The sequence below is a fragment of the Charadrius vociferus genome, unplaced genomic scaffold, assembly GCF_000708025.1.
Source record: "Charadrius vociferus isolate BGI_N301 unplaced genomic scaffold, ASM70802v2 scaffold185, whole genome shotgun sequence".
In the NCBI taxonomy this organism is placed as follows: domain Eukaryota; kingdom Metazoa; phylum Chordata; class Aves; order Charadriiformes; family Charadriidae; genus Charadrius; species Charadrius vociferus.
Genome location: NW_009648955.1, coordinates 2,472,982 through 2,490,542, shown reverse-complemented (window position 1 = coordinate 2,490,542; position 17,561 = coordinate 2,472,982). Strand labels below are relative to the sequence as shown.

At 37.6% G+C, this 17,561-nt stretch overlaps 1 protein-coding gene across 1 annotated transcript in view; it reads left to right on the top strand.

Moving 5' to 3' along the window:
* The first annotated feature begins 801 nt into the window (after positions 1–801).
* The window catches only part of IBTK (inhibitor of Bruton agammaglobulinemia tyrosine kinase), a 52,244-nt gene continuing 35,484 nt past the window's right edge, over positions 802–17,561 (top strand). The window contains 10 exon segments of the mRNA XM_009887463.1: positions 802–1,125; positions 4,518–4,614; positions 6,055–6,179; positions 7,176–7,286; positions 8,500–8,670; positions 9,784–9,901; positions 11,710–11,890; positions 13,145–13,268; positions 15,561–15,738; positions 17,236–17,410. Coding sequence (XP_009885765.1) covers positions 802–1,125; positions 4,518–4,614; positions 6,055–6,179; positions 7,176–7,286; positions 8,500–8,670; positions 9,784–9,901; positions 11,710–11,890; positions 13,145–13,268; positions 15,561–15,738; positions 17,236–17,410 — 1,604 coding nt within the window.

Genomic DNA, 17,561 nt, shown 5'->3' with positions numbered 1-17,561 from the left:
TGGGTGTTTTTTGGTTTTGTGGGTGTGTTGTTTTTTTTTTTTTTTTTTCCCTCAACAGTCTTTTAGTTCAGTCCTTGCTTTCTGATCACAAAGTAATGATATAATTAGACAGTAAACTGTGAAGGTCCTAAGGACACGAAGGCTGGGAAAGCAAATTTTTTTTTTTTTTCTCTCTCTTCAGATTACTTTTTTGGATCCAGTTTTTCGAGTAGGCTCAAAGATTTATGTCAAAGAAAGGGAGGAGGTTCCTCAGGAGGCTGGGGTGGGGAGTGGAGTCATGTCTTTTATAAACTGACTGAATGACTGAGTATAGGCTCAGATGGCATGGGACAGGTCAGTTAACCCTTGCCACATTGCTCCTGTACTTGGAAGTGCTAGTTTGATATGCATTTAAATTGGTGCAGTTGCTGGAGGAAAGCATTTTTGTTGACTAATGTGTTCTGGTTTCTTTTCTTTCAGGTCTCCCTTGCAATTATGGAGTTTTAAAAGAATAAGGTAGTGTGGAGGGGGAATCCCCCTCTCCACACTTGAGGTAGTTCACTTTTGGAATTTTCTATGGACAAGAATATTTGTTATATAAGATGGTGAAATAAGACTTCTAAAATTATATATTTATAAATATTTATTTGGATCAAGTGCCAAACATAATAGTACAAAGATTTCTAATGGCAGCTCAATAAAACTGGATTTACGTCCTTGGAATTATAAGTTTTTTAAGGCACTGTGTTGTACTGAATTGGAGTGCCTTGATACACTTAAGGGTTGTTCCCCTTAAGGAGAGGAGCAGCTTAAGAAGTGAAGATGAATTCTCTCATGCCAGACTGCACTTCAAAGTGTCGATCTCTACAGCATGCTTTGGATGTTATTTCTGTGGTAACCAGAGGAAGTGAAGGCCAGATCAAGGCCTTTCTCTCTTCGTACTGCTACAATGCTGCAACTATAAAGGATGCCTTTGGTAGAAACGTTATACATCTTGCTTCATCTTGTGGCAAAAAGGGTGTGCTAGACTGGTTGGCTGAGACCAAAGGAGTAGATCTCTCGGCGAAAGACAAAGAGTCTGGATGGACAGCTTTGCACAGAAGTATATTTTATGGATACATTGATTGTGTTTTGTCGCTGCTGAAGGTGAGTGATTTAAACTGTAGTTTTCCTTGGTATCTACAATTTTAAAAATTGTATTCATTATGTAAAAGTGGTGTTTTAAACTTGCCTGAAAGCCTCTTGAGGGTTGTCTTAATACTGTGTTTAGATCACAGTGCACTGATTTACGTGAAAGTTGTCTCTGTGTTCATAAAAGATGTCTGCCTTTGCCCATGCAGAAATCAGCACTAAGTGAGGATCCCTGATTAATTGTGGATTTCCCTGGAGACTGGTTTGTGTGGATGATAGCAGGGTCAGGATCTTAAAAGTGGAGAGTGATCAGACTAAAATTATGCTAAAAATAGACTCTTCAGTACTCAAGCCAATTAGTGTTGTTAGAGAACATAAAATAATAAAAGTTTAACTGGAGTTATAATTAGAAATTAATCTTACATTTGAGAGAGAAGCACGTTGAGATATGGAACATTTCATTAAGTGAATCCCCATTTCATTCATATTTTAACCAGGGCTTTTATTCATTCCTTTCTTGCAGTTGCTGTTTCTTCCCTACCACTTAGCAGATTGTGTACATTTTTTGATTGCTTTTCTGTTCCTCCTATTCCAAGTACAGCAAAGGGAAGAGCCACATATGATTGAGATGTTCAGGGTCCCTTTAATCACACGAGAAAATGAAATACTTAAAAGCAAACTTTTCAAGGCAGAAGATTTTCCATTTTAAGTTCAACCTTTTTAAATTGCGGTGACTAGCCATTTGTAAGCATTAAACTCTCTGCTTTCAACAGGCAGTTTAAGCAAGTGATTGTGGATCCAGTAGTTCTTAATTCTTGATGGTCTGGTAACTGTTAAATATGTATTTCATGTGTTGTACTCTTGCATAGTGAGGAGATTTTCATTAAACTTCACAAAAGTAGGCGTTTGTGGGAGAGTTGTACGTGATTATGTTCTCTAGAAAATTGGAAACTGTGTATGTGATGTATCGAAAAGCATTCAGTTCTCTAGTGTGTGCGTGTGTGTGTATATCTTTATCATCTGATGTTTGCTTACAAGAGGCCTATACAGGTTTCTCCACATGTATTTTATTTTTTGATCAGTTGCATAAATAAGTGGAGTTTTTTCTGATAGCTAGCTCTGCTGATACTCCTCTAAGAAGCAGAAAGAAACAGGTCATGGGCAGTACTCTGCCCTCCAGTTCCTTAGCTGAAGTTTCACTGCTGTACTGCATTATAGGAAGGTATTATAGCAACAACAGGAAGGGATTATAGAATAGAATTATGAAATGGCTGAGCTAGAAGGAAATCTCTGAAGAGTATCTAGTCCAACCCACATGCTCACGCAAGGTCAGCTAGAGTAGGTTGCCCAGGATTCTGTCCAGTTGGATTTAGAATGTCTCCAGGGACGGAGAGTCAAACATATCTGTTCCAATGTTTTAATTCTAGTCCAGTAAAAATGTTTTTTAGGTGTAAACAGAATTTCTTATGTTTCAATTTGTGCCCATTGCCACTTGTCCTGCCACTGGATATCACTGGGATCCCCACCCTCCGTCTCCAATCAGGTGATTGTTATACACATTGATAAGACATGTCCTCCCCTCACCCACCCTGAACCTTCTCTAGGCAAAGCATTGCAGTGCTCTCAGCCTCTCCTTGTGTGTCAGATGCCTCAGTCATTATTTTCGTGGTCGTCTGCTGGAGTTGCTCCTGTATGTCCATGTCTGTCCTGTACTGGGGAGTCCAGACCTGCATCTAGCACCACAGCTGTGGCTTGCCGGTGCTGAGTAATGCCTGCTGGCAACACTCCCTCGCATAGCCCTGGATGCTTTCACCATTCTTAGCTGCAAGGACGCGCTGCTGGCTTGTGATCAACTGGTTGTTCACTAGGAACCCCTGGTCCTTTTCTGCCCAGCTGCTTTCCAGGCAGTCGACCTCCAGCTGTATTGGTACACCGCGCTGTTCCTCCCTAGAGCCAGGATTTGCACTTCCCTATGTTGAACTTCATGAGGTTCCTCTCAGCCTGTTGCTCCAGCCTGTCAGGGTCCCTCTGAATGGCAGCACAACCTTCTGACTTGTCAGCTGCTCTTCCTGGTCTTGTGTCATCATCAGCCTTGCTGAGGTTGCACTCTGTCCTCTCATCCAGGTCGTTAGTGAAGATGTTAAATGGTACTGGCCCCAGTCTCAGCCCCCGGGGTACTCAACTAGTGTGGATAGTGGGCTTCTGTTGTGGGCTGGAGGCAGTCATGGCTTATTCTCAGACTGTATCTAACTACAAATTTTGCCACTCAGCAGTTGGTGTTTGTTATTACAAATTCAAATGGTGTGAATATCACTGCAGCCTCTGTTTTTTGCTTGTAAATGACCTGTGCACCTGCCAAAGAGAAGAATATCCATCTACCTGTTGAATCATAAAAAATAGGTCGGTCTTTCTGTCATATAGTGAATTAATACCAGCACTGTTACTAGTGGGGTTGCCTTTACAATTTGGAGAATTTATGTTGTTCTTCTGGCTAGTGTTTTTCCAAATGAAGTTACAGGTTAAAATCCCTACAGCAGATGTGGCTAGCTGTCCTTCTGTCATGCGTGAATGGATTGTGTTTCTTTGGTTTTTGTATTTCATGTGTTTACCTCTTAAGTATGAAATTCTGTAAGGTTTTCTTTTATATTAGCTATGAGCTGTGGTACATAGGTACAGCCATATTATGTGTTAGGTTCTGCCTGGGGTCACCGCAATTCTTTCCTTCAGTGATCTGATTGATGACACTTGACTTCCTTAAAACCAATGCTGGTGTAGCAGCACTTTTTCATATTAAGGAATTGATATTTACAGAGAATACCTACCTCTCTAAGTTCTAACACAATGACCTGTTCATGCTTTGTGCTTCTGAAGGTTCTTTGCTGCTGTCTTGTCTGTTTGTGTCTTCTTTCCCTTTCTCAGCAACTGTGAACCACTGCTCCCTGCTTGTTTTCAAAGCCATAGTAGGTGTGTTTGATCTTCTTACTTCACCAGCCTGCCAAAACTGATTCTGTAAACATGCTGATGTAAGAAAATGTATTCTTCAAAGATGGTAAATGCATTTTTGGTAAATACTTGCCCTTCCTAGATGGCAGTGCTTTATCTTCAAGTATATCTCTTTTGTGTTTCCCTGATTACATCTTATTGCTCAATCAGTGTTCATATAATAAAGTCTCACTTAATAGATCAACATGGTGTATATGTAGTTGAACAGAATGTGCTGTTTTTTTTCAGATCTGCTTACAATTTACTTGAAAGAATCTGAAGGTTTTCTTTCATCAATATTAAACTTCAATTAAAGATTTGTTTAGCTTCTTAAACCTTTACCTAAAAGCTTAAACATTTACTTAAAGCTGTGAAGTTCAATTGTAATTCTGGTTTTCTCTTCCTCTCCTCTCCTTCTCTTTCAGCATGGTGTTAGTCTGTATGTTCAGGATAAAGAAGGCTTATCAGCCCTGGATCTTGTGATGAAAGATAGGCCAATCCACGTGGTCTTCAAGAAAACTGGTAGGAAATCAAGTAGCTTAAATTGTATTTTACAAGGAGATATGTTTCAACAGTGTATTAATGTATGTACCAGTGTAGACAATATTTTCTGTTTCTAGTTAGGACTGTGTAAGTTATGAGATATCTGAAGATGTGGAGTTGCTAATGTCATAAGACAGCAGGTGTAGAATCTTGGCAGTAGGCACAGGATGCACATGTGTAGCAAAATGAAGGAATAATGACGGACTTAGAGGTAAAAAAAAAATAAAAGGCCAAAAAAAAAGCATGTGATATAATAGGTAACCCAAAGAGGTTGTTGAGACTACAGCCTTGGAGATATTCAAAACCTGAGAAAACATGGTCCTGGGCAGCCTGCTATAACTGACCTTGCTTAAACAGAGTTATTGGACTAGGTGATCTCCAGAGGTGCCTTTCAACCTCAATTATTCTGTGATTATTTTTTTTTTTTCCTCTTTTATCTCAATTCAGTTTATCAGAGGGACTTCAGTGTCTTTGAATTTGGTAGAGTACTTTACAGCACTTCTGTATCTTGTGTGAAAAGAAGGGGAATATGTCCTTGAACCTTCAAAATATTTTTAGGCAAGGTAGCTTGATACAAGCTGGTTACAGTCATTCTAAATACAATTTCTCCAAATAGGAAATGAGTATGTAAGAATAACTCTGAGCACACTAGTTTTTCTTGGACATGGGAGTACTTTTTCCACTGGCTTTTATTTATTTTTATGCAGTTTTATGCTTTTCTACCCCCCTCCTTCCCCCTTTTCTCCATTTCCCCAAGTTCAGTCTTGTTGCACTGTTAATTTTGTTCTTTTCGGCTTGTTTCCAGTCAATTTAAGTATGTTTGGTCACACAAATCCTGAATCTTGTGTGTTTTTAATTTTACCTTGTAAAACATCTTAAAACTATTTAATGTCTAGTAGTAGCTCAACATGATCAAATGCACATTAATTTCAGTTTCTTACTCATCAGAAAATGGTGTTCAGATATCAGTGTAACTGAGCGATTATTTAAAAAATGTAAAATGTTAGTTTTTGGCCATACCTCTGATTTGAAAGTGTTTATGGTTTTCAAACACGACAGAATAACCTTTTTTGGGGAGGGGATTTTTACTAAATTGAAACAAGGCATGTATAATCTTAGGTAGTAGTAGTTGTCTTCTGAAAACACAACAAATAAACTTGCTGCTGAGGAGTGCTTGCCTATTCTGCAAGTGGAAAATATGTATAACTAATGTTGATCATCTTCTGTACGTTGATGTTAAAATATTTTGTCATAGCGCCTTCCTTCTCATAAGAATAAAACTTCTAAAAGTTCAATATTAGGTAAAAACCAGCTTTTTTCTTCAAATTTTAAATGGAAACACCAGAAGTTGATTTTCAAAGTCATTATGCATGACACTTGTACATTTAGAAGCTGCAGAGAGAATTTTTTTCATTGCAGATCCCACGGAAGTCTACACCTGGGGAAACAATATAAATTTTACTTTGGGTCATGGTGGTCAACATGGTAAACATCATCCTGAATTGGTGGACTTTTTTCCTCGGAATGGCGTGTATATCAAACAGGTATTCTAAAAGTATTACAGAGGCATGTTTCTCAGTGAACTTGGAGGGATGTGTATGTGGGAACAATTATTGAAGATGTTATCAAGTTTTGAAAATTTGAATGGAAAAAAAATTTGGATCTGTGGGGTTGTTGTGTTTGATTTTTGTTTTCCCTCTCTTCTTCTTTCTTCCTAGTTATCCATTTCCATTGCTCTGGCAAGCAGCTTAGAGCAGCTAAGGAGTACTAGAGTAGGCCTGCTGTATTATATTCTTGCTGCTTTCCGTCTCCCCAGTCACCCTCAATTAAATCACGGTTCCCTGTTTTGGTGGGGAGAATTTTTTTTTACGTTATTTACCTTGGATATAGGGCTTGTATATCATTAAATAAATTCAGAAGCATGATAGTTCCGTAACTATTTTGAGTTTCCGACTTCTTGTGCAACTCCCATAGTGAACTGAAGTGGGACACTGAATCTATTCGATACATGTTGAATTAAAATTCTTCTTGTGTTGAAAGGGGCATGTGCTGTTAAACACTCTTCCTGTAACAGTAATTTTGTTCCTAGTAACTTCTTGGGCCTTCAGTTTAAGGATGTTTGAAAGCTTAAAGTACAAATTGAACAAGCATTTAGGGCAGACAATCTGTGCTGCAGTCTCAATGTGTCCTTCAGCTCTTCTGAGGCAGTATTGTTGCCCTTAAAACTCAGTCTTTTGAGCTTCTGTTAGCCTTAAGGGCAACACTTGAACTTATTTTAATGAGTGCAAACTGTAGGTCTCTTCAAGTAGGTTAAGGCAGTACATAATAAATCTACAGCAAATATTTTGTGGTGTTCTGACTTGATTTGGCACTCCTGTGTGTTAATACTAGTATCTTACTCATATTTTCATGAACAGATCTTTATTAAAGCTGAACTTCTTGACAAAGTAGTTTTGCTAGGTGTTTTGAGATTATCCAAGACAATTAATTTGTCCTATACTGCCTCCTCCCCACCCCTTTTTTTGCCCTTTTTCTTTCAGGTGGTACTCTGCAAATTCCACTCTGTGTTCCTTTCCCACAAAGGTCAAGTTTATACATGTGGACATGGACAAGGTGGACGCTTGGGTCATGGTGATGAACAAACATGCCTGGTATGCTATCCTGGGTAGTCTAGCATAATGCTTCTTCTATTTTAAACAGCAAGTCTAAAAAGTGAATTAGGGTTTCTGTTAGTGTACTTTCAAAATCAGTTTGCTGTTAATTTCAAACCAACCCCCTTGCCACCAAATAACAGAAAAAAACCAAATGTCTCCAGTACTGCTAGTGTGGTGGCAGAGAGTAGAAGAATATGCATTTAAATATGTTTGACTACAATAGCTAGCTATCTTAAATTAAAACTTTTGTGTTATGGCTGAGTCATTTTAAAGGTTAGCTGGTGCCAGGTAAGTGGCAGCAAATAGTTTTTTGCTGGGCTGGCTTCTTAAACAGGTTTGTGGTACCATCTGATGAGTGTCAAGGCTGACACAAAGGAAACAGCAGTACTGTGGAGCTGTAGTGGCATGAAAAGTGATGGTAGGGTTGCTTCTTACTAGACTTGCACGGCTATTAAGTGAAAACTCACCTATCATTTTTATATGAATAGCACATTGTTGCAATATGCAAAAACAAAATTTGAAAAGGCTAAAATATGGTGACAATACAATTCTTAGACTTCAGTATCTTATCCTGAGCACGCTACCTGGTAGCTTGCAGCACAAGCTGCAATTCAGTTCTTCAATTTTTTGAAATTTCTAATGTCAGATATCTGGTAGAACTTGATATTATGTTGCTGGATGATATAGTGAAGCCTGGAGCTCAATTTTTAATGCTTTTTAAAAAAATGCAATTCTATGAAATCAGATTTTTTTTGCAAATTGCTGTTTTGAAATTGGGGTTTTGCCCAGTTGAATAAAGGAGAACTTGCATTAGAATGCATGAAGACTCAAAGATACAGAATTGCTTCCTTATTCTGTGGAGTTTTCTTAGGATTATCCTGCACTTTGAAGGAAGGGAGAAATTGTTATCGCTCATGGTAATTCAAAAAGAAAAACAAAAGAGGTAATAGTTAAAATATCTTCAGCTGTCCTGAAGATACAGTTTCCAACCTAATTTCAGAGCAGGTAGTTCAAAAATCATCTTCCCTGATATCAGAGGATGCATTTCAAATGAAAGTAGTTTTTCTTACTGCATTGGATGTGGTAATTATGCTAATGAGTGTATTCTATGTTCAAATGCATTTTCGTCTGTAGTTCAGTATCTGGTCATGATTTTCTGTTGGTGTAACTTTAGTGTCACAGATGGCCACTTTTTTTTTTTCTTGTTCAGGTTCCAAGACTCGTGGAAGGCTTAGCTGGCCATCAGTGCTCCCAGATAGCTGCAGCTAAGGATCATACTGTTGTTTTAACAGAAGATGGATATGTTTACACATTTGGCTTAAATACTTTCCATCAACTGGGTATTCTTCCTCCTCCTGCTAACTGCAGTGTTCCTAGACAGGTAAAAGTAATGTCAGTCAAAGCTTAGTTATTTGTTTGTTTGAACAGAAAGTAAAACATGAAGATTGCGGAAATAACTTTTAAACTTTTTCAGGACAATAAAGTCGAATGTGAGTTCAAATAAAATCTTGGTTCTGTGTTATCATACATCTCAATCTTAAATATTTACCTGTGTCCTGATAAATGTCTTAGTTTGTAACCTGAACTATACTAAAGTTTGTAGTGCTAGGTATGGTACAAGGTACAATTGCCCAAACCCTTTTCTTCCCCAAATTGTTCTGTAGCTGAAATGGTGTAAAAGTAATAGGTATGTATTGCTTGAGATTCATGCCCTTTACTCCTTTTGAATCACTGGATGATGGATGTCAGGGTTGTGTCCTTTGCTAGAAGCACTATTGATTCTGGAGTCATAATGCTTTGGGAAGAGTAGCAACAGGGAGGAGAGGGTATGGGCATCAGCAACTGGACTATATTTCTGTGCTCCATCTGTAACTTTTTCTAATTTTGTTTTGAAGTAAGAGTTACAGTACTTCTTATTGAAAGGGAGCTTCATCTAGAGTAGAACAACATTGCACTACCAGTGCTATAAAAGTAGGAAAGAATAATTGGCTAAAGTACAACAGGACAGTGCTTTGGGGTACAATGAGATGCTCTTAATAGTATAATGTATCCACAGTATTTGCTTTTAACTTGATTCTCCAGATCAAGATGATCAAGATCAATTTGAAGTGTGGAATTAGTAGTGTTCTGCAGTGTGTTTAGGGTGTTAGGATTTAGAAGCTGAAACTTCAGCTGAAACTTTTGCAGCACCTGAGTCGTCTTTGACTGTCTTACATACGCAAGATGTTAAACAAAACGTGTGTAAGACAGCCTAAGGAGATTTGATTCTAATTCTGATTAGATAATCAAAAAACTTTACTTCTTTTTGTCACTAGTGCAATAGTGCCCCACTTGACAAACTTCTGAAATAATCCTGACTTATTAGACTGTATGTGGATTGATACCAATGCTTTATTCTTAATGACTTTAGGAGTTAAATATTGTCAGAAGTTTGTACATGTGAAATTCACCTGTTGCTGCTTAATATTAAGATGTACTTTGGATTTGTACTTAGGTTCAGGCAAAAAACCTGAAAGGTAGAATGGTGATTGGAGTGGCGGCAGGCAGATTCCATACAGTGCTATGGACTAAGGAAGCAGTGTATACCGTGGGGCTGAATGGCGGTCAACTAGGTAAGGTAGAAGCATTCTGAAAGTAAACCCCAGCCATTAAAAGATGTTATTAATGTTTTTTTGTACTAAAGCTGTCATCTGCTTCTTACAATAGAAGCCTTGTTAAAGCTTTCTCTTCTCTTTTTTTTTTTTTTTAACCAGTCTGATATCATCCCTTCACACTTCTTTTGAAGAATATTTTTCATTACTGCCAGTCACTTTCACATTTTGAGATGATGGGAGCGAGTCAGACACTTAGCTGTGTTATTTGAATTCCTTGTAATTCTTTTGCCTTCTATTTATCTTATGTGGTCCTGCTACTGAAGATGTTCAGGAAACAGAATGTTGCTGTTTGTGTTGCACATAACCCCAAGGCATGCTCGTCTCCTTCCAGCAGTCTGGCCCTTAATAAATTACAAACTAGCATTCAGCTCTCCTGCCTATGTCCTTCTTTAACCATGCACTGTAAACATGCTACTGATAACTTTTTCCATACTAACTTTTTAAACTGAAATGCTTGCCCATATCTAGAATTTTTTCAACAATGCCATTACCAGAATCTTCACTTAACTTAGTTGTATTCTGAAGTCAATAAAGAACCTAATAAAATGTATTACCAACTACTGAACTTCTTGATTTGTTTTATGAATGGGATATTTTAATTGCTTTTGTCTTTTTTTAATGAACAGGTATTGCAATATTGGTTTGGATTTGCATTTCCACAGTTCTGTATCTGTGTGCAAACAAAACTGTTAGCTAGGTCTGGTAATTACAGTTAATCTGCATCAGTTATGACATCAGGTTCAAACACTTTTTTTGTGTTCCTATTTAAGATTGCAAAGGTATGTGGAAAAAAAAACTTGTCTTTGTCAGAGAAGTATCTTACTAACGAATATTTTTTTGTTTGGTTGGTTTTTTTATATGCACCATCATATAAGTTTCTTTGTGGTTGCTTGTCTTGTTGAGATTATTCTGGTATGCACATGGCCCAGTGCAGTACCATATGGAGACAGTAACTGGATTGTTAGCGGTGTAGTTGTGTCAGCTGGGCTCTACGATAGACCTGTGGTAATAAATCTCGCCTCTTTAAGATGTTCTGGCATAGCACTACACTGTCATATGACAGGGTTGCTTCCAGCTTTAGAGGTGGCTCTGCTGCTTGTTCCCAAGATATTTGTACCCTGATCCACTCTGTGGTGCAGACATAAGTGCACACAGAGCAGAGTTATGTTATGTATGAGATTCTTTGTGTTAGATTTCTTGATGCAGCAGAGCAGTAATGGCCTGATTTTTTTTTTTTCTTTGTTTTGATACGTTTTCAGAGACTTGACCTTGCAGCTCCAACTTTGTCTGTTGTTTTATATAACTCACTGCCTTCATGCTTATGTGCACTTACAGTAAATTGTGTGACAAACTTGTTTGGTGTCTTCCAATGGCTGAAATAATCTATAGTTTATGCCAGTGTAATAGTGTTTCTAGTACCTTGAACTGTAATATGATCAAAGACAGGTTTGTTCCTTGGAATTAAAGGCAGTACCTCTGCAGAGTCTAACTACATTGAATACTTTTCCCTGTAGAATATGCCTTACTTTTTTTTTTTTTTTTTTTTTGTTTCTTGAATTTTGAATGTTTTCTGGTGTTTGTGGTGAACTCACAAGTGTATGTGGTGGGTCTCTTATCTGTCTAACTGTTTTGAAGATGAATTATCTAACTACCTAAAAAGTCTTTTGGAATTTAAGGGCTCTTCAAAGTAGTGTAGCAAAGTGTCCTTTAAATGCACAATGTGTGGAATGGCAAATAATGTTTTTGGGGTATGTTGTATTTTCTAGGTTATCTGCTGGATCCTAATGGAGAAAAATGTGTGACTGCACCTCGCCAAGTTTCTGCTCTACACCATAAAGATATCTCTGTGTCCTTGGTCTCTGCAAGCGATGGCGCTACAGTATGCGTTACTGAAAGAGGAGATATTTATTTGCTTGCAGACTATCAGTGCAAAAAGATGGCTTCAAAGTATGTGTTACTTTTCTAATTTGTCATGAAACACAATAGGTGAAGGTTTCACTCTAGGCTTACACGTACAAGCTATTTTAAAGATTTTTGTGCATAAAGTAGAGATAATACAGTGCTCCCCAGAGTTTCTTCATTTGCAGTTCTTTCATATGAACAGCAGCTTTTTTGTTTATTTGGTTTTGTTATTAGATGAGACTTAGTTGCTGCTTGCTGTTTACCCAAAATATTTAAAAAAAAAAAAAAGAAAAACAACCAAAAAACAACAAACCATACTAAGAGGAAATATTTTGTGCCATAGGTTTAAAAATATTCAAACGAGTATTTTTTTGTTCATCTGTTAGCCTGAATTTGTATAAATGCATCTTGGTAGAAGCGTTAAAGATCTGCTATTCTATTTAGTTATGTTGTTATGATTTTGAATCATTAACTTGGAGTCTGAATTTCATAATTCCTGTGTGGTTATAATATGTTATAAAAAGTAATTTAGGTTGCAGGAGGGAATTCATGACATCATCTGGTCTATGTGTTAACACCTGAATGTAAAACTTGTGGAAGAAACTGGGCCCATGACTCAAAAATTTAAGAAATTATTTTATCCCATTCTCTCTTACTTAGTTTGCAATAACAGATTAGAAGAGGTTTTTTGCCCAGCTAACTCCCTGTTAGCTTTTCAGCTTCACTTCAAATTCTAGCAGTATTTATTGACATGTTATAGCTTAATGATTATTTTATACTTCATTTTCTACATCGTTGTAAGTGAAGAGGCTGGCACTTGGAGAAACTTAATACCATGTATTGCGCTTTTATACTAAGAAATGGAAAAGGGGTAACACGCATGGTTTTGATCAGGTAAAAAACAAAACCGACCAAAAACCTGAGAAACAGCCTGCTGGGGTAGGATAGGTCTTCTCATACAAACAACTAAATGAAATTTTTACCACTATAATTTTTGTAATGCTGAAAGTCAAACCTAAATCATATACTGGTTTTCATTTATGGAATTTTGTGAAGAGCCTGTGGATATGATGTGACTTACTTAAAAGCAAAGCAAAAATTACAATCTACTAATAGTATTTATTAGCAGTTATGTTAATAATACCAGTGGGGAGAAACTAAACTTAAGTAATTTTTCAGTGTCACTACCTCATCTATAATTTTTACTGCTTCTCTAAATGAAAAAAAGTAAACTCTGTCATGGAGGCGACATCAATACACAGTGAAGAAATACTAATTTCACCTTTTGTGTTCTTTCAGACAGCTGAACCTTAAAAAAGTTCTTGTTAATGGGGGATGTTTGGAATATAAGGTAGATACCCAGCATCTTAAAGAAAATGGGGGTCAGAAGATTTGCATTCTAGCACTGGATGAAGCTGGAAGAGTAAGTTGTGTCCCTAGAAATCATAATTATATAGCAAGCTGCATACTGATTAATCAAACTTTAAACATAAGAAATTGACAGGGCGAAATCATGCATAGACAATATGTAATTCTTTTCTGTAGAGCTGCTAGTGATTATTTTTTTTTTAAAGGGCTATGGAAAGACTACCAAAGTAACATACAGTAGTTTCTTTCTAAATCTGTGAAGATCTAATGGCTTTTCAGTGAAGGCGTGAACTTCTTTACTTTTACATAGATAAGTGGTTATACAGCGTACATGGTCTGTTTTGTGGTTCCCCACTGTCCCCCCATCTCTGCTCTCACTCCACCTACCCAATCACTTTTAGTCCCTCCAGAAATAGTGTAAGTAGTCATCTTTGGACTTGAAAGCCTTTGCTGAAAAGCAGCTGTTCTGTAGATGAGATGTCCCTTTTATTGTTGAAAAGTTGCAGCTAAACCTAGTGAATGGTTTACTATTTATAGTTAAATGTAGACTCTGTGTTGACTTAGAACTGGAACACTTTGTCGGATTTACTGTCTTCTTTCCTCATTCTTTCAGAGAGTAACAGTTTATAGGACCCTTCAAAACCTCAGCCTTTTCTAGTTTTGTTCGCTGTGCGATCTAAACCTTCAGTGCCATCTAGTGGTGTTTACGAAAAGGTTTTGTTACTGAAATGACGCCTTCTTCAAGAATGTTAAAAACTGAGCTTGTCTGTCAAAATGGGGAGGAGTGTGGGTATTTCCTTTTCTTTCCTTGCATTTGACTGAATTATGTTTTGGGATGATCTTATCTTTTTATTAGGTCATTAGTTGTCTCGGAGGTTATAAACTTCCAGTGCAGTATTTGTTCATGTGAGGTTTAGCCTCTAGCATCTGTAGTAACGGTAGTGCCCCTTCAACATCTTTGGGACAATTCTTTATCGGTAAGAAACTGCTTTGTGTTCCTGCATCAGTGCAACTATGTTGACTTACATTGCATATCTTTCCTTGCTGGATACTGGCAAATGCAGGGATCTTCAGTGCTTTTAGGCATTATAAATTACTGAGTGAGGAGAGGGATGGGATCTTAATATTTCTGTTTCTTGAATCAGGGCCTCCTGGTCTGGCTTGATTGTACTCTCTTGGAGAGTACTGTTTAGCCTAGAAAAGAGAAGGCTCAAGGAGTGTTTTATCGATGTATGTATGTATATATATATATATATATATACTTGAAGGGAGGATGTAAAGAAGATGGAGCCAGGCTCTTCTCAGTGGTGCCTGGTGACAGAACCAGAAGCAGTGGGCACAAACTGAAACAAAGGAGGCTCTGGTCAGGAAACACTTCTTCACTGTGAGGGCGATCGAGCACTCGCAGAGGTTGCCCGTGGTGGTTGTGGAGTCTGCATCCTTGGAGACATCTAAATGCTGTGTGGACATGGTCCTGGGCAACTGGCTCAGGGTGGCCCTGCTTGAGCAAGGGGTTGGACAAGATGACCTCCAGATGTCCCTTCCAATCTCAACCATTCTGTGGTTCTGCAGGGCTCAAGAGAGGGGAAAGGAAATAGGTTACTCAAATTATTTTGTCCCCTCCTTATGTAGGTGTTAATAGACCTGTGCAGGTTCTTCAATGGGAGAAGATGAAAGCCTGACTTCAGCACCACTAATGCCACATCTGGGCTTTACCTTGAATGGGATTGTTGCTTCGTGCTCGCTTCTTTCAGACATCTGCAATAAACCTTTTTGGGGTCCTGCTGTGCATGCATTTCTTCACATTTCTGTTAAATGTTTTGAAGTTTGCGTTTGGTCATTATCTCTGTTCCAAAACCTGGGTTGGTACAGAGAAACTTGAGATTTTTGTCACACAATTAACAGGAAATAGTTTAAATTTTTGGTGTGCTAGCTTTGAATTTTGCCTGATTTATAAGCAAACCAGTTGGACAAATCTGTAAATTAAGAGCTAGATTAAACTTGTTTGTTGGCTTGATGACACCTTTTCCTGTCCTTGTTGAAATGTCAGTAAAAACTGTCCTATAGATGATTGCTGTGAAGATGTTTGAATATTCAGAGAAGCTTTTCAAGTACCCTTCGTGGGCCAATGAATCTTGATATCATAATAGATTTTTCCCTGTTTTACTTGTAGATTCTTTGTAATAGATGCTCATAATGCTTTAGGGTATAATTTTGAAGAATGTCTTTCTCCTTTTATATGCAACTTTGAGATGGCATGTTCTTGTGTTTAAAAAAGTAGTGTGTAATATGTAACTGCTTTTATGATATTAAGATTTCCCCTTTCTCTGAAAAAATTATATTACAGGTGTTCTGCTGGAAGTCATCTAACAACTCCATGAAGCAGTGTCGTTGGGTGTATGGCCGGCAAGTCTTCATGTCTGATGTCGCTTTAAATAGGAATGAAATAATGTTTGTCACGCAGGATGGTGAAGCCTTTACAGGGAAGTGGCTGGAAGAAGGGAAAAAAATACCAGAAAAGAAAGGTTAGCTGTGATTTCTTGATTTGAAGTACTTAAAAACAATTAATATAAAAGTTAAATCGAATCTTTACAGTCTCTAATAGTATTATGTGATGAATTTGTTCTTTCTTCTGTGGCTGACAGTTGGTAGTGTTGGCCACTACTGTTCTCTTTCCTCAGTAATACCAAGATTACTTACTTTGCAGCTTTCAGTTAACCTTCAGGTGGAGATTTCCAGGAAGAAAAGTACTTCTGAAGAGTGATAATACACAAAGGTCCAGTGTAATGATCGTTTCACATATTAGATGACCAGACCTAAGAGACTGGCATTGAACAAAAGAAGGAACACATACTTACTTCCACTGCTAAGTCTGTGAAACTTTATCGTGTTTCCTAGACCCTAATCTGGGCATAATACAGGGTCCAGAGCAATTTCGTCCTTATTAACTTGGCTCATATTGCTGAGAGTAGGTCCTGATGGATTGTTTTTCTGTGAGGAAGATACCTGTCTACTGTAGGACAAGATTTTAAATGAAACTGTCAGCTCAGTTCATGATGGGGTCTTATAACTCTGTGGATAGAAATGGATTTACTTCCAACCTGGGATGTATTTGAACTTTATAGCTTTGTTACAATTCTACTTCCTTCGATACCGAGATTCCATCTTTAGTTTTATCAGTCCATTTTTGCATTCTTTCACAGCAAAAATCTTTCCTCTGTTGCTCAGTGCAGAGTTGCATACTAGTTTTTCTTTGTTGCTACTTTCTTTTATTCAACATGTCACGTCCTAGTTCCCTCACTACAGAGGCATCAAATGCATCTCCTTTTTGCTGTTTGTCCTGCTGCTCGTATGTGTCTGTATATACTCTCTTCTTTATACTTATTGCTGTTCTTTTTGTAGGTGAATGTTCATCACTGGTCTGTAATGAAGGAGAGCTTCTGTTTTTTTGAAAGGGTTTAATGAATGTGGCAAATGGTATGCGAGTATTCAGTTACCCAGTTCTTGAAAAATAAGCCAGTATTCGGAGAATATAACACTTTTTCAATAGTTCTTTAGTTTAGGTATAATTGAAACAGATGTCATATGAAGTCTGAAGGCAATTGTATTATATCTGCTGTAATTGATATGACAGGAAAAGAAAACACTCTTGCACTAAGTATGCTGATACGTAGCTTGTTTCATTCCACAAGAGGTTTCATTGAGTGTTAGATGGAGTGTTTTCCCTTATATGAACAAGTGGCAAAACACTTCCACAAGAAGTTCTGGATAAAGACTGTCCCACTTCCACAAGAAGTTCTGGATAAAGAACTGTATATGTACTGTATATGTACTGTAAAGTCTTATTCTTAAACCATCTTCCCGTGTTTCAGTTAAGCAAGCTGAAATCTTCAACACAGTTCAGCCTTATTCAGTGACTTCATCAATGGACTTAAAGAAGTCATAAATCTTGCCTTTTTGTTATATCAGTTGCATTTTAATTAGCTGGACCTTTCTGTGTTTTTTCTCTTTTTTTTTAGCAGAACTTGTATCAAGCCTTCAGAGTTCTTCAAGTGATGTGTCTTGTGAACACGATACAAACAGTGTGTATGAAAGAATTCGACTTCAGAAGCTTACTTTTGTCCACCGAGCTGTTAGCATTGCCACCGATCCTAATGGCTGCAATTTTGCTGTTTTACAGTCAGATCCTAAAACAAGGTATATTTAAAATATCAACAACTGTAATTTTTCTCTTTTTGTGTGTGTGTGATTGCAATTAAATCATTCTGCTTTTCAGAACCATTTTTTGGCTCATAACAGAAGTCACAGTAAATGTGGTTTATCCATACTTTAACAGTATGGATAAGTA